Genomic DNA, 15,743 nt, shown 5'->3' with positions numbered 1-15,743 from the left:
TTCATGCGACAGGAATGTCAGAGATAAATAGACATCTGAAGAATATGATTTCCTTGTACAATAAGCACCTGGGGGCCTAGAATTAAAGGGGAACTAAGCCCTAAAGATGAATAAGGCTAGAAATGCCATATTTTATATACTGAACTTATTGAACCCACCTAAATGTTCAGCATCTCTTGAGTAGTAATGATCCAATGATCCTTCTGTTAGAAGTGTCAGTGGCACTACACATGCTCAGTGGGCTCTGGGCAGCATTTGAGAAGGTAAGCTTAGGGGTCGTAGCAAATTATCAAGAAGAAAATGAGGTTGGCCTGTCATATAAGCTGATGCTCAAGGGCTGATTATTCAATTGGGATGCTAACTGCACTGGTTTCAGAGCTGCCATGTAGTGATAATCTGTTTTATTTACTAATCAGCCTTATATTGTGACATTTAAATTCTATATATACAGTATATTGTGACATTTATATTCTATATATACAGTATATTGTTACATTTATATTCTATATATACAGTATATTGTGACATTTATATTCTATATATACAGTATATTGTGACATTTATATTCTATATATACAGTATATTGTGACATTTATATTCTATATATACAGTATATTGTGACATTTATATTCTATATATACAGTATATTGTGAGTGACAGCTGGGAATCAGCAGAAAAGAAGATGGGGGGCTACTGGGGCACCTTCAGAGGAGCAGATCTTCCCTGCTAAAGGTCAGTGGGGGCCTTGGGCTGGTACAGAAGCCCAAAACATAATGTAAAACATTTCTAGCTTACTTCTTTAGTTAGGCTTTAGTTCTCCTTTAAAGGTAGCATTTCAAAGGGAAACTACCCTGTTTATGAATATTTTTTCTTCCCTTTTGCCTCCAATGAATATACAGTACTCACTCAGAGGTAAGTACAGGGGGTATGGGGGGAAAACTAACGGCAACTGTGGCCCCAAAAAGGAGCTTAGTGTCTGTGGTAGGACCCTGGAGGCAATAGTGTGCCAGTTAGGAACAATTGGGTTAAGGCCTGTCTAAAGATGGGAGAATGCCAACCATGATGACCCCATTACATACAGTACACCTAAGCCCAGATTTGGCCTTGAGGTTGGCAGCCATTAAAATGTATAGGAGGGCCCCACATGGCACCACTGCAGGACAGCTCAAACCAATTGCTGACAGAGAAAAGAAATAAAATGTACAGAAGACCAAAAATATTGATTAAACCCCATTTATTAGTAATATATGCTGTCATTTGCTTGCTTCAGTTGCTGTAGTGTTGCAGATGCTGGAAGTAGTCTCTCATATTGCTTATAATGAATTGCCTGTGGGTTTATCTTTTAGCTGAATTCGGAATCAGATTCCAGGAGTGACTCGGCCTGGGAAGGGGCTGTGGGATCCTTGGCACCCTGACCGGAGTTTGTCTTGGGCCCCGTCTTATCTCCTATAGCCTCTAATGGCTCATCTGTAAGAGAAGAAAGTACAGGTTGTGCTGGGTCAGCAGAGAAATGGAGGATATAATTGAGCAATTACACCAGCTTTGCCTAACAAGGAGCATAACCCAATCCCCCACAGGGTGCCCGGCCGGCTATTCCCACTGCCAGGGAGTCAGAAAGCCCTTTTAACAAGTGAGATTGCTTTCTATATACACAAACGGCATTTGTTTCCGGGTCCCTTGGCTACGAAACCGCTGCAATCAGATTGGATAAGCACTTGGCAAAACATGGAAACCCAATTTAAGGCCCAGACTGGCAATCTGTGGGTTCTGGCAAATGCCAGAGGGGCTGCTGTAAGATGTCATAGACAGTCACTATTTATTGGGCTGGGGGGGGGGGCTGTTTGTGCCTCTGGGTACTGGGAATGCCAGGGGGGCTGTAAGGTGCCACAGACAGTCACTATTTATTGGGCTGCTGGGGGGTAGTTTGGACCTCTGGGTACTTGGAATGCAGGACCCAGGCCCAGACTGGCAATCTGTGGGTTCAGGCAAATGCCAGAGGGGCTGCTGTAAGGTACCATAGACAGTCACTATTTATTGGGCTGCTGGGGAGCTGTTTGTGCCTCTGGGTACTGGGAATGCCAGGGGGGCTGTAAGATGCCACAGACAGTCACTATTTATTGGGCTGGTGGGGGGCTGTTTAGGCCTCTGTGTACTGGGAATGCCAGGGCCTATTTGGAATCCCAAGACCCTTACTAGTAACTCTATAGACAATATACTTTATATGCAGACGCAATCTCATCCTCTGAACCAGCCTGTCCCCTGTGCCCCTTTATTAATCATCATAATACCTTTTATAAATTCTGCTCCCCATATAAATTAATCATCACTTATTGCCTAACCCTTTCTAATTGGTCAGTTCTTGAAATGACTGACCAATGGACTTCATGTCATGAAATCTTTTCTTTACTTTCTTGAACTAAGCACGAATGAGGATTGGTAGAAAATTCAACCAATCAAATCTGCTACTTACAGTTCTCTGGGCCAGGTTCCTCTCCAATAATCTTTAATAGTTCTTCCTCCTTCATCTGAAACTGAAGGTCACTTATGTCACCTAAATCTATATAATTGGGGGTCGCCCCTCTGCACTGGGTGCTGGAAAAAAACGTTAAGGGGTCATAACTGATTTTGGCTAAACCTGAGGGCCACGGGGGGCTGAGCTCAGCCTCCTTCATGCACCGAGACCCCTCTTTCAAAGCCGCCCAGATTTTTTTCCAGGTGCTAAATATGTCCTCCGAGGGGGTGGAGGAACTTTTATCATACAGGGAGGGGAAAAAGTCCAGAGGTTTTTGGCTCATCTTTCCTGATGCGCTGATGCACACTCTATAGCGACCTGCAGAGCCTCTGGCGCAGACAGTTAACCTGACGCAGTTATTCCCTAACCGCACTGGGGCCACATGACATGCATGGGCTGGGCTGCCATAGGGAGGAGAGGGGACTAAATGGGGTTATTATTATTGAGGTCCCTAATTAACAGCTAAACAACCCAGGTATAGGGTGATTGGAAATGGACCAAACCAATGGTTTATTCCAGGTCAAGGTTTGTAAATATAGATGCATTCTGCTTCCCCACAGACAGCTGACTGCAAAGTGATTATAAGCTTTGTACAGAATTCTCTCATAAGCCTATAATAAACGTTTCCTACTATTACTAACCTTCTCTTTATATAGTATGCCCTGCTATACAAGGCTATAAATATGTAAGAAGGAGGGGGGGGGGGGGGAGAGGGAAGTCCTTGTAGAATAGGGATTTGAAATAAATCCTAATAATCAATGGAAATGCTGTATTTTATAAACTGAACTGACTGTACCAGCCCAGTGGTTCAGCAGCCTTAGACTGAAATGATCCAGTTGTCCACAGCAGCTTCCCATCTTGGATCTTCTTAGACCTTCTTTTGTGTGTCAGTGGCACTGCACATGCTCAGTGGGCTCTGAGCCACTAAGCTACCTCTGGAGGCGCAGATCTTCACTGCTAAAGGGCTGTGGTTGCCTGGGGGTGGTACAGAAGCCCAAAACATCTAGCCTAATTGTTTGTGGAGCTTTAGTTCTCCTTTAAAGGGGAACAGTGCCAGACTTTAATGGGGCCGGGGGTAAAGTAGGGAGGAAAGCAATCATTTAAAATGAGTGAAGATGCAATGAGAATGGGGGCAATAAGGGAAGGAAAGCTAGGCCTAAAGTGGGGAGGTGGGAATTAAGAAGGGTTGTGGGAGAGAAGTGCAATTATATGGGGGGGGGGAGTAAGAAAGGAGTGAGGAGAGCCAACATTCAAGAAAATTCAAGAGAGGGTGAAGGATAACGTAATGAGGGGAAGCAACAGGAGGAAGTAAAACATGGATTTTAAAGGGTGTATGAAGGTAGGAGACCTGGGAATTCAGTGGACAGTAAAAGAAGACAATAAAAGAAGAAGAAAAATCTAAGTTTAAGAAATGGAGGGATAAATAAAGGCTCTGTGGCACCCCCACTCTGATACTAGAACTGCCATGCCAAATCTCACAGCCTGTGGTTACAAGCATGGGAGTTTTTCCTGGGGAATCATAGGGTATGTATAGAGTTAAACTCATTTAGTTGATCAGGGCCTAATTCCAAATCCTTCTGATGCCAGTAACGGTCTCACCGCTGAAGGGCAATATTGCGAGGGGGCTGATGAGAGAAGGGAACACAGTGGCGTTTTTATCCTTTCACCGGAGGACACGTGAGCTCAGCGAGTGGACCAGAACCGTCCACTGTCTGTTCCAATTAATAACATCCTGGGGCTGCCATTCTCTCTGCCCCCCCCCGGCACAGACACATCCTGGGATGTATTCATCGGGACAATGCAGGTCCAAAATGGGCATGAAGCGCGTTGAGATATTCTTCTCAGGTGGCAGCATCCCTGAAGTTACCAGCTTTGTCAGTCACTATTGCCTCTCTGCCTCTGCAATGGGCCCGCTCCAATGCTAAAAAACCCAAGCATAGAGGGGCGAGGGGTGGCATCCTATACACTTGCCTCAGGGTTGGTGCTAAGGGCCAGAATGCCCCTGAGTCATTTATTTTTGCCAACAGTAGAGAATTCTCAGAAAAGGGAAAGTGTTGGGTGGGTATAGGGGTAATGGTTTTGTCTTTATTTCCCCCAGACATGGATAAATCAGGGAAGGGAGTCAATCCACCACCCATATTCTAGGTTACCTGTTATTTACAGGTGACTCACATCCAATCCCCCAACAACTTATCCCTTTCGTTCCTCTCCATCTCTATTTGCAGAAAAATTAAATATTTTCTTGCGCAATTGCGCCATCTAGTGCTTTCCCAGTATACTACAATGCAGTGAGTTTCTCATGAAAGGAGGCAAAGCACAAATGTAATGTTTAACCCCATCAGGGAAGATCATAGGAACAAGGAGACCTGGGTGCAAACTCAGCACAGGGGGTCATTGATGGAAGCCCTCTTGTATTAGGCCTGAAGATATGTTTTGCTGGGAAGTGTTGCTACAAGAATACATCCCTGCTGTTGCTGGACTGCAGCTCCCAGCATGCTTTCACCCTTGATAATATAACAGGAGTCTGCTTTGCATATTGGCGTTGGCTGCTGCGGGAATTGTGGGAAGGTGGTGGTAGGTACCGGGTAGAGCTGCCACCTCTTTGGTTTTACTAGTTCAGAAAATTTGGACAGGACTCTGAAGTAAATGACATGGCGATCAGCCATCATAGCCCCTGACCGCCCCTCACTTCCAAAACTGCGCCCCCCAAAACATCACTGGGCTGTCAGGATAGTGGGAGTGAGACACCTAGTGGCCATGTGTCTCTATAACTAGTGATGAGCAAATGTTTCAGCAAATGAGGATTCACAGTGAGATTCTGCATTTCGCCATTGGTGTATTTTTTCAAAAATGTGCAGAGAAAAAATATGCCAAGTGAGAAAAAAGTTGCGGTTGCATGAAAAAAAAAGTCGCAGTTGCTTGAAAAAAATTTGTGGTTGCGTCACCAAAAGTCACATTAAAAAAGTCGCAGGCGAGGCACAAAAAAGTTGCTGCCGCGTCAAAAAAGTTGCGGTTGTGTCGGGGATCACGGCAAAAAAGTTGTGTGCCAAAAAGTAACAAAAGTCGCACAGTAGCCGCATTTCGGAAATTTTTCCCGAAGCAAAAAAGAAAAGATTCGCTCATCATTATCTATAACCTCTCTGAAAACCTCACAGGCCCCTATGTATCAGTTATACACATCTCATTAATAATTATACCAGGGACATGGGGCCCTTGTGACGCTGGGTGTATAGTATGTTAGAGAAATACAGGCTGTTCCTGCTGGATTCTCAGCTGGTGTGTATAGTATGTTAGAGAAATACAGGCTGTTCCTGCTGGATTCTCAGCTGGTGTGTATAGTATGTTAGAGAAATACAGGCTGTTCCTTCTGGATTTTCAGCTGGTGTGCAAAGTATGTTAGAGAAATACAGGCTGTTCCTTCTGGATTCTCAGCTGGTGTGTATAGTATGTTGGTGACATGCAGGCTGTTTCTGCAGGACTCTCAGTTGGCATTTATAGCAGGGGAAGAGGACAAGTTATTACAAATTAACTGGCAGCTACATTGCCGGTACATTTGTAATACTGGCACGGCCCTGGCTGGTATTTGACCTGCTAGGCCGGTGACAATCCTACCTGTACAAATGACTAATTAGATGATGGCCACCAGGATTTGGGGGAGCACTGATCCTTGCTGCAAAGACAAGTCTGCTTAGAGACCAGTTGCCAAGGAGATCGAGCAGACAATGAGATGTATCAATAATGGGATTAATTGCCAATAATGTTAGTTGTCCTTTCCAGTCACCAACATGGCGACTCCGGATTCCCCTCGGCGGCTGGAGCAGGACATAGAGACGGACTGTGAGGAGACACCTTTTAGTACCAATGCTTAAAGTATGCAAATGCATCTGCCTGTGTCACCCCCAGATGTGTACCCCCAGATGTGTGCCCCTGCCCCCCAATGGCCCCTCCCCTAGTGACCCCTCCAATCAGTACAAAGGACACACAGACATTGGTAGCCAGGGACCCCTAAACCATTGGTAGCCAGGTGTTACGTTTTGCATTGGTGCCAGGGCAGGGACCCCCAAAAACATTGCTATCCAGCCCAGGGCCCCCTAAAGAATGGCTGGTCCTCCCCCAGTGTCCCCATACTATGGGGCGGATTGGGGAAATGAAAGCCTTTCCAGAGAAGGTAGGGAGGGTTTAAAAGGAAGGGCTTGGCGGCCAGGCAGTAGCTCAGGGATTGGGGGCGGAACCCCAGGTAATTACAGGTATAACTGCAAATACAGTGGTACATTTGTAATATCTGCCCCAGCCTTAGCAGCAATGTTACTGTCTAAGCTGGGAAAGTAACACCTAGGTGGCACCCCTAGTTACACCCCTGAGAAAACCTTAGACCATAGACCCACTCTCCAAACTATTTCTCCTCCTTTTCTCACTCAACCTCTTTATTCTCCTAGTCTCTTTTATTCCCATGCTAGCATCTATTCTTCCATCTATCTCTCCTCATATTCAGAAGTAGGGAATGAACATGAAACAGGCCAAATGTTGAGGAGCAGGAGGGCCCACTGACACCTGGGCCCACCGGGAGTTTTCCTGGTATCCTGGGGGCCAGTCCGACACTGGGCAGAATGATGGGACCCTGAACAGAAAATACGCCTCTCATGATATATAAAATATGACATTATAAAGTAATAATGCACTATGATCAGCAGGGGTCACTATTGCTCGCGGAATAGAATTGCCATAGCACACCGAGTGGCTGTACAGATACTGATACAGGAATACAGCGCTGGGTATGAATTTGCTCTTGGGATCAGTGGAAAGAATAACGTAAATACCGAGCGAGGAGCCTGATGTGTCTAAGCCGGTTAATTTCACATGAGTAAACATGAAAGCCTGGATCAGTAGCACTAAGCCTTCCCTAGATACAGCCCAGCGGACTTTGCCACCATAAAGCCAGTAAATGATCTTTAATCAAGAGACACCAGGGCAGTCCTGCAAGATCTAGATAGGCGCCAACTTACACTATACAACCAAAATTCCCTCCCAGTCCAGGTTACTGCCAGGTGTTAGAAGGGTTACTACCTGCTCTGCCCCCATACTCCCAACAGAAATAGGGATTGGTAGCACTAGGTAGGTACCTAATATATAGGGGCAGAGACAGGGGAAAGTGTTGGAAGGGTTACTGACTGCTCTGCTCTCATTTCCCTACAGAAATAGGGGTTGGTAGCACTAGGTAGGTACCTAATATATAGGGACAGAGACAGGGGAAAGTGTTGGAAGGATTACTGCCTGATCTGCTCTCATTTCCCTACAGAAATAGGGGTTGGTAGCACTAGGTAGGTACCTAATATATAGGGGCAGAGACAGGGGAAAGTGTTGGAAGGATTACTGCCTGATCTGCTCTCATTTCCCTACAGAAATAGGGGTTGGTAGCACTAGGTAGGTACCTAATATATAGGGGCAGAGACAGGGGAAAGTGTTGGGAGGGTTACTGACTGCTCTGCTCTCATTTCCCTACAGAAATAGGGGTTGGTAGCACTAGGTAGGTACCTAATATATAGGGGCAGAGACAGGGGAAAATGTTGGGAGGGTTACTGCCTGATCTGCCCCCATACTCCCCACAGAAATAGGGGTTGGTAGCACTAGGTAGGTACCTAATATATAGGGACAGAGACAGGGGAAAGTGTTGTAAGGGTTACTGACTGCTCTGCTCTCATTTCCCTACAGAAATAGGGGTTGGTAGCACTAGGTAGGTACCTAATATATAGGGGCAGAGACAGGGGAAAGTGTTGGAAGGGTTACTGCCTGCTCTGCCCCCATACTCCCAACAGAAATAGGGGTTGGTAGCAGTAGATAGAACAAAAGATAACAACTAATAATCCAGAAATTTGAGGCTGTCCATAAAAACCCACTTTACCAAAACCCACCCATTTTCTCCCATCAGAGGAGAGCCATTTTTTCCTGGATCCTTGATGGTCCTTTCCTGTGTCCATGATGGCTTCCATTCCTACCCCCTCCCACAACAAAACCACACAAAACACCATCCAACCATCCAACTTACCCCCCTCCCTAACCCTGTCCCCATCTAACAAAGAGCCTAGGAGCCCCAGTAAAAACTAAACCAAAAGAAGGCTTCCGCAATGTTGTCCAGTTGGTGATGTTTTCTATCCAAACAATCTGTAACAGAAAGATTGGAACAGAACGGAATGACACTCTCATAGTAACATAAGGAAAATATCCAGATAAATAAGGAAAAACAAAAACAAAACTTGGATAAAAACACAAAGTTAGAATATGAAGCCATGAGAGAGACATGCAAGATCAGAAAACATAGGGGGCAGTCTCTTGCTGTTTCAATAGTAAAGGCTCCCAGCCAAGGTTCCCCCCACGCCGTCCTTCAAAGCTAGTAGGGCAGCAAAGTAGACCCCCAGCAGCCTCATATAAAGATCTCGCCTGGAGGCTGTACTAAGCTTGCCTGTTCTGATGTCCCACACTCTTAATGCTCCAGTGTCCAAACAAGGTATGGAGGGAACCGGCCATGTTGCACCCACACCTGCTTTACTGCCCTGTAACCAGTCTCCTGCAAAAGGCAATACCCAAGTTCTGACCTGCTCTCCCACGGCACGTTGGTTCTTTGGCCCAGCTTCCCAAAGTTCAAGAAAATGGTGCCAAAGAAAGCTATGGGACATGACATGCCCAGCCCACCTTCTTTCATCCGCAGGTAAGTTACCCATCTTTTGTCAATATTCAGCCTCCCCCCCCAGAGCATCTGGAAGAACAGACTGTGGATCTTCTCTTAGAGAATATCTGGTAAGGGGTCAACATAAGACGTATAGAAGGACAGGAACCAGGAAAGCATTGATGAGCTCCACTCTTTCCCTATAGGACAACATCCAGTTTCCACCGCTGTACCCTTACCTTTGTCCAACTGACTTCCAATTTAGTCTGGAATTGTCTTCCCTCCCAAATTTGACCTAAAGAACCTTCATTTCAGAAGAGGCAATCAGGAAGATGAACGTCCGGTTCACCATCCAGAGTCCAAAGAGCTTCCAACTTGTCGGTGTTGTCCAGAGACTCAGAGGCTTCTGGGTAACTTTTGATAGCCCCAGTCAGCATTCCAACCAAGACATCACCTCTGTAGGCTACTAACTTCAGAGGCAAGCAACGAGGGGCCTGGAAGCCCTCCAAGGGATGGTGGAAGAAGAACTTGGTCCCAACCTGCCTGTGACCTGCTTAAACACCCATAAGCTGGTTTAACCTTTGCCTGGTTGCTAGGGTAAACTAGACCCTAGCAACCATATATCTGCTGATATACCAGACTGGAAAGCAGCTAAACAAAAAGCCAATTGCAAATTGTCTCAGAATATCACCGCCTACAGCATAAAAAAAGTTAATATAGAGGAAAACTTCCCCTTTAAAGCAGTTAGACGACAACTCCTCATAGAGCAGAGCAAAAAGAAAGACGATAACGGGGAAAAAACTCATTTTAATCTGAGAATAAATAATGAAAGAAAAAAAATCTAATATTTTGTGTCTAAATCTGGACATAAAAATATATAAATCTCACGAGCCCGAGAGCTAATGCGTCTCATATTTCATAGATTGAAACTGTAGTCACAATGAAGATGATGGATCGGCCCATTTATATACGCAGGTAAAATATAATAACAATAAAAAGCAGTTGCACAAAAGATATATGAGGGAGCAATCATTCACCTTGGGATACTGATAAAATATTGAAGGATTTTGTGAGTGAAATTATTGCAGCGATGTAACTGCAAATTGCCCATTTTATGCTCGCCGAAACGCCATGGTGCCCAGGAGAGCGTTTAGATTCGGAAGTCTGTGCCCAAACGCAGTAGCTACTTTAGAAGTAGAAGTGTGAAATATAAAGTATATTTATACCCTTGCCCCATATGTATAAAAGAAATTTGCCCAGTAGCAGTAACCCATAGCAACCAATAAGATGTTTGCTTTTAAACAGGAGACAAGGAAATGCTCCCTGCTGATTGGTTGCTGCTCCTGGGCAAACTTAGTGCCTTTTATTACATAACCCCATATGAGCAGCTTTCTGTATACGGATAACATGGCACGCAGGGTAGCAACTGCTTTGTACTAACTTGGGGGAGGTTCCAAATAACTGAAAGTCACCTCCCCCTTTTCCTGCTGTAGCAACGCCCCATATGCCCTTACTGCAAACTTTTGTCCTAAAACTTGTGAGAAGCTGTGAACTCTTGAACCGACGCCTCTCTGGATCGATTTTCCGATTGACTTTTTGGCCCTGACACCTGTGGGGAGAAGTTCAATTGTGAACTCTTTAACCTGACACCTGTATGAACTGGTTTTACTATAGACTTTTGGCCTTTACGCTTGTGTGAAGCTGGTCATGAACTCTTGAACCTGACACCAATACCAAGAGGGATGAACCTTTGGCCCTGACACCTGTGTGAAGATGTTTAATTGTAAACTTCTGAACCTGACGCCTGTATGAATCAATTTTACTGTTTATTTTGAACTTTTGGCCCTGACAACTGTGTGTAGATATTTGATTGTGAACTCTTTAACCCGTCACCTGTACAAAAAAGGGTTACTGTGGACTTTTGGCCCTGACACCTGTGTGAAGATGTTTGATTGTGAACTCTTTAACCTGTCGCCTGTATGAAGAGGTTTTATTGTGAACTCCTGAACCTGTCGCCTGTATGAAGATGTTTGATTGTGAACTCTTTAACCTGTCGCCTGTATGAAGAGGTTTTATTGTGAACTCCTGAACCTGTCGCCTGTATGAAGAGGTTTGATTGTGAACTCTTTAACCTGTCGCCTGTATGAAGAGGTTTTATTGTGAACTCCTGAACCTGTCGCCTGTATGAAGAGGTTTGATTGTGAACTCTTTAACCTGTCGCCTGTATGAAGAGGTTTTATTGTGAACTCTTTAACCTGTCGCCTGTATGAAGAGGTTTTATTGTGAACTCTTGAACCTGACACCAATACAAAAAGGGTTACTGTGGACTTTTGGCCCTGACACCTGTGTGAAGATCTTTAATTGTAAACTCCTGAACCTGACGCCTGTATGAATCAATTTTACTGTTTATTGTGAACTTTTGGCCCTGACAACTGTGTGAAGATGTTTGATTGTGAACTCTTTAACCCGTCACCTGTATGAAGAGGTTTTATTGTGAACTCTGGGGCTTGATACCTGTTTTAAGATGTTTGATTGTGAACTCTTGAAACTAACACCTGTATGAAGAGGTTTTACTATGAACACCTGTATTAATCAATTTTACTGTTTACAATGTTGCCGTCACACCTGTGCGGAGATGTTTATAAACTCTTGAACCTGACACCTGTATGAATTGATTATACTATAAAGTTTTTCCCCTCATATGTGTGCAAAGATGTTTGTAAACCTGACACCTGTATGAAGAGGTTTAGCACAAACGTTTTGCCCTGACACATGTGTGGAGATGTTTGATTGTGAACTCTTTAACCTGTCACCTGTATGAAGAGGTTTGATTGTGAACTCTTGAAACTAACACCTGTATGAAAAGGTTTTACTGGGAACTTTTGGCCCTGACACCTATGTGAAGAGGTTTTACTATGAACTCTTTAACCTGTCTCCTGTATGAAGAGGTTTCATTGTGAATTCTTGGCCTTGATACCTGTTTTAAGATGTTTGATTGTGAACTCTTTAACCTGTCACCTGTATGAAGAGGTTTTATTGTGAACTCTTGAAACTAACACCTGTATGAAGAGGTTTTACTGGGAACTTTTGGCCCTGACACCCAGGGGAGAAGGTTTTACTATGAACTCTTTAACCTGTCTCCTGTATGAAGAGGTTTCATTGTGAACTCTGGGGCTTGATACCTGTTTTAAGATGTTTGATTGTGAACTCTTGAAACTAACAGCTGTATGAAAAGGTTTTACTGGGAACTTTTGGCCCTTACACCTATGTGAAGAGGTTTTATTATGAACTCTGGGGCTTGATACCTGTTTTAAGATGTTTGATTGTGAACTCTTGAAACTAACACCTGTATGAAGAGGTTTTACTGGGAACTTTTGGCCCTTACACCCAAGTGAAGAGGTTTTACTATGAACTCTTTAACCTGTCTCCTGTATGAAGAGGTTTCATTGTGAACTCTGGGGCTTGATACCTGTTTTAAGATGTTTGATTATGAACTCTTGAAACTAACACCTGTATATCTTGGCCCTGATACCTACGTGAAGAGGTTTGACTGTCAACTTTTCAACCTAAGACGGTTTCAGAGTGAACTTTTTCACCCCAACAGCTGCTAATGTGGCCATACATAATAAGTATTGCTGCCCCACAAAATGTTAAAATACTATAATGAATTCCCCCCTAGTGTCTTAACTAATATACTAGTTATTATACACGTGAGGCAATGTGCAAAGGGCAGTTTTCGAACCCCAATTGCCATGTTTTCTTACCTGCAATGCAGCTCCCCCCCCCCCCCAGAATTCCATCCTGCTGATACGAAAGGATAAGTAAACCTTTATTTGGCAATTTACATTATTTTTTCAACGTCCCCATGTTCACAAAGAGACCAGCAGGTGGTGCTGTTGTAACAAATTGCATTTATATTACCAGTCCGTTTAACCCTTAATATCTTGGAATAAAAAAATAACGAATGGAAATTGCAAAAGTGCCGAGAGGGGGCAGGCGAGAATAATAATAATTTCCTTGCAAAATGCAATGGTGTACAGTATATATATATGTAAAAAAAGAACCCAGTTATTCACTGAGCCTAAATTATATTGGGCTATGTATAAAACCTGCCTGGTTTTCAGGGCAGCACGTAAGTAAATTGATGTATTTGATGCTTCTGTATAGAAGAGAATACACACAGGGTTGTTATTTGCAGTCAGCGCCCTGTGCGTCGGCCAATCTTATGGGCAGAGATGTAAAGATGCCTTTATTTGCTCAGCAAACACGAGCCCTGCAAGCTTTTCCACACAATGTGCCCCTTTCTTTAACATAAAAGGATGATGTGGGAGCCAGAACATGGATTGTCCAGAGGCAGAGAATTCCCACAGAATATATGGGCGGTGGGGACGCATATTCATTGTATCTATAACAACAGAGAGTTGCCTTGGAGTAAACATCCTACTGCTTTGTCCCAAAGCCCCCATGTGCCATTTGTATGAGAAACATGGCAGGTCCTATTGGGGGCAGATGGTTAATAAGGCAACTGGCATTTTTTTCAGGAATGTTTGACCCCCCCATGCAATTTGTAAGTATTCCCCCCCCCACCTCCCGTCTGTGTTGTCTCTGCTGTATGTAAAACAGACATTAGTAGCTAAGGTCCGACAGTAGACTTAAGGTCCCCATAGACGTGAAGATCCGTTCGCAAAGCAAGCAGATCTTCTCCCGATATCCCGATCTACGGGTGGGAAAATGTAGGCTAATTTGATCATTTGCCCTGGGGCCAAACAATCGAATTATAATGGTGGCAATGGGGCAGTTGGTTCAGGGACCGCATCAACGAGCCGATGCGGTCCCCGATCCGACTGAATCTTCTAACCTTGCCAATCGATATCTGGCCAGTTTCAAGCCAGATATTGGTCGGGCAGGCCCCTCGTTCTTGCCCCTACACGGGCCGATAAGCTGCCGAATTGGTCCAAGGGACCGATAGCGGCAGCTACAATCGGCCCATGTATGGCCACCTTTATCCATGGACAGACTGTTTACCTTGCCCCCAAGAAGCCATCTTGCCTATTTGGCCTACGTTATTTAGAAAACCGATGATTTCCATAGGGAGCGACTATAGAAGTATCAGTGGCTTGGGAGGAATTATATACAGGAGGACAGTTGAGCAACTATTTGGCCAGTGGAGTCTATAGATGTAGTGGAACCAGGCCAAACCTGTGACTATTTACCTTTGTAGTATTCCCATTTATTAATACATTTGACTTGTACAACTCTGTATGAGTGTGACACTTGGCCGAGTATAGGGGATCAATGGCCACTCTGGGAACTACTGTACTTTGGCTTGAACTTCTCTTAAGGGATCTGACCACTTGGCCTGTGGCACTGCATTTTAGGGACAGTTGCACCCAATGCATCAAAACAGACACAATTTCAGTTGCATCTTGATACAAGTTGGGTGCCAGTTGCACCTAGCATATACAGAATGAGGGGGGGGGGTTAGGGTTGCAACCCTTCTTTTTAACGAATATACCGGCCTTCGGGTATATACCGGCAGTGTAGGACTGAGATGCCAGGGGCCCACCAGAATACCTTGGATCATAGGCCCACTTTCTGCAGCAGTTGGGGGAATCGCATGGGGTTGGGGAAATGGGTGGAGCGGGCAGGGAAATTGGCAGAGCAGGCAGGGAAATGGGTGGGGTATAGGCAGGTCTGGCCTTATAAGGGGTAATTTTGGCCCCAGCCCTAGCAGGTGATTTACTGGCTGAGCCAGTCAAATACTGTCGTGGCGGTAACCCTAATAGAAGGGTTGCTTCACTTCTTAAATCAGTGTTTGCACCTAAGTTCATTCACTAAGTCTGATGCAACCCGAAGTGGAAACCCTGGCGCTACCACTAAGTTCAGGTTGGTAGTAGCTCCAGGGTTCCCCAGCCTCAATATACGCCATTCATCAGAAGAGGCAGAATGGAAGTACCTCAATGAATTGCGTCAATATGAACCTCTCTGTTGCGTCCAATTCAGAGCGCCCACCCTTGAGTTTACGTTTGTACATAGGCCCTTTGTGCTTCATACATTTAAAAAAGTTTTTCCAATTTCAAATTGGGCTCCGTGATAGTAATACCAGCACTGAATTACCATACATGTATACACGTACTGCATTATATATATAGGGTTTCCACCTTTGCTGGCTTTCTTAGCCCGGCATGGGTGATGTTACAGGGGGCCAGGCAGGAGGCGGGGCTGTTACATCACAGGGCAGGGAGAAGGTGGAGCCTTTACATCACTGGGGTGTGGCTATGATGCAGCGATCGCCAATTGGCGCATGATTGTTACTGAGTCCTGCCCGGTCTTCCGAAAACCAGGCTGTCCGGGTCAAAACCGGACAGGTGGCAATCCTAATGATATAGAACCGTGCTTGGTCAATAAGTAACACGGCGGAGTCTGCCTTTCCCATAGAAATATATCCCTTGTTACATAGCGCATAGTTTCCTTACATTATAATCAGTCCTGCCTCCAGCCAATCGAGATTAATATTTGCCTCCTGGCCACTTTTTTTTGATTGGCCCCTGAATTATATCACCAGGCGGC

The 15,743-nt window shown here is 44.8% G+C and overlaps 1 protein-coding gene across 1 annotated transcript; it reads right to left on the bottom strand.

Moving 5' to 3' along the window:
- Positions 1-1,217: 1,217 nt before the first annotated feature.
- On the bottom strand, positions 1,218-2,864 carry c4h11orf91 (chromosome 4 C11orf91 homolog). Its single transcript, XM_031901398.1, has 2 exons — positions 2,471-2,864; positions 1,218-1,467 (listed from the first exon to the last, which is right to left on the bottom strand). The coding sequence occupies exons 1-2, from the start codon at positions 2,793-2,795 to the stop codon at positions 1,343-1,345; spliced, it is 450 nt and encodes a 149-aa protein (XP_031757258.1). The 5' UTR covers positions 2,796-2,864; the 3' UTR covers positions 1,218-1,342.
- Positions 2,865-15,743: the final 12,879 nt, after the last annotated feature.

The sequence above is a fragment of the Xenopus tropicalis genome, chromosome 4, assembly GCF_000004195.4.
Source record: "Xenopus tropicalis strain Nigerian chromosome 4, UCB_Xtro_10.0, whole genome shotgun sequence".
In the NCBI taxonomy this organism is placed as follows: domain Eukaryota; kingdom Metazoa; phylum Chordata; class Amphibia; order Anura; family Pipidae; genus Xenopus; species Xenopus tropicalis.
The sequence above is the reverse complement of the archived record's forward strand: the minus strand, read 5'-3'. Positions and strand labels throughout refer to the sequence as shown.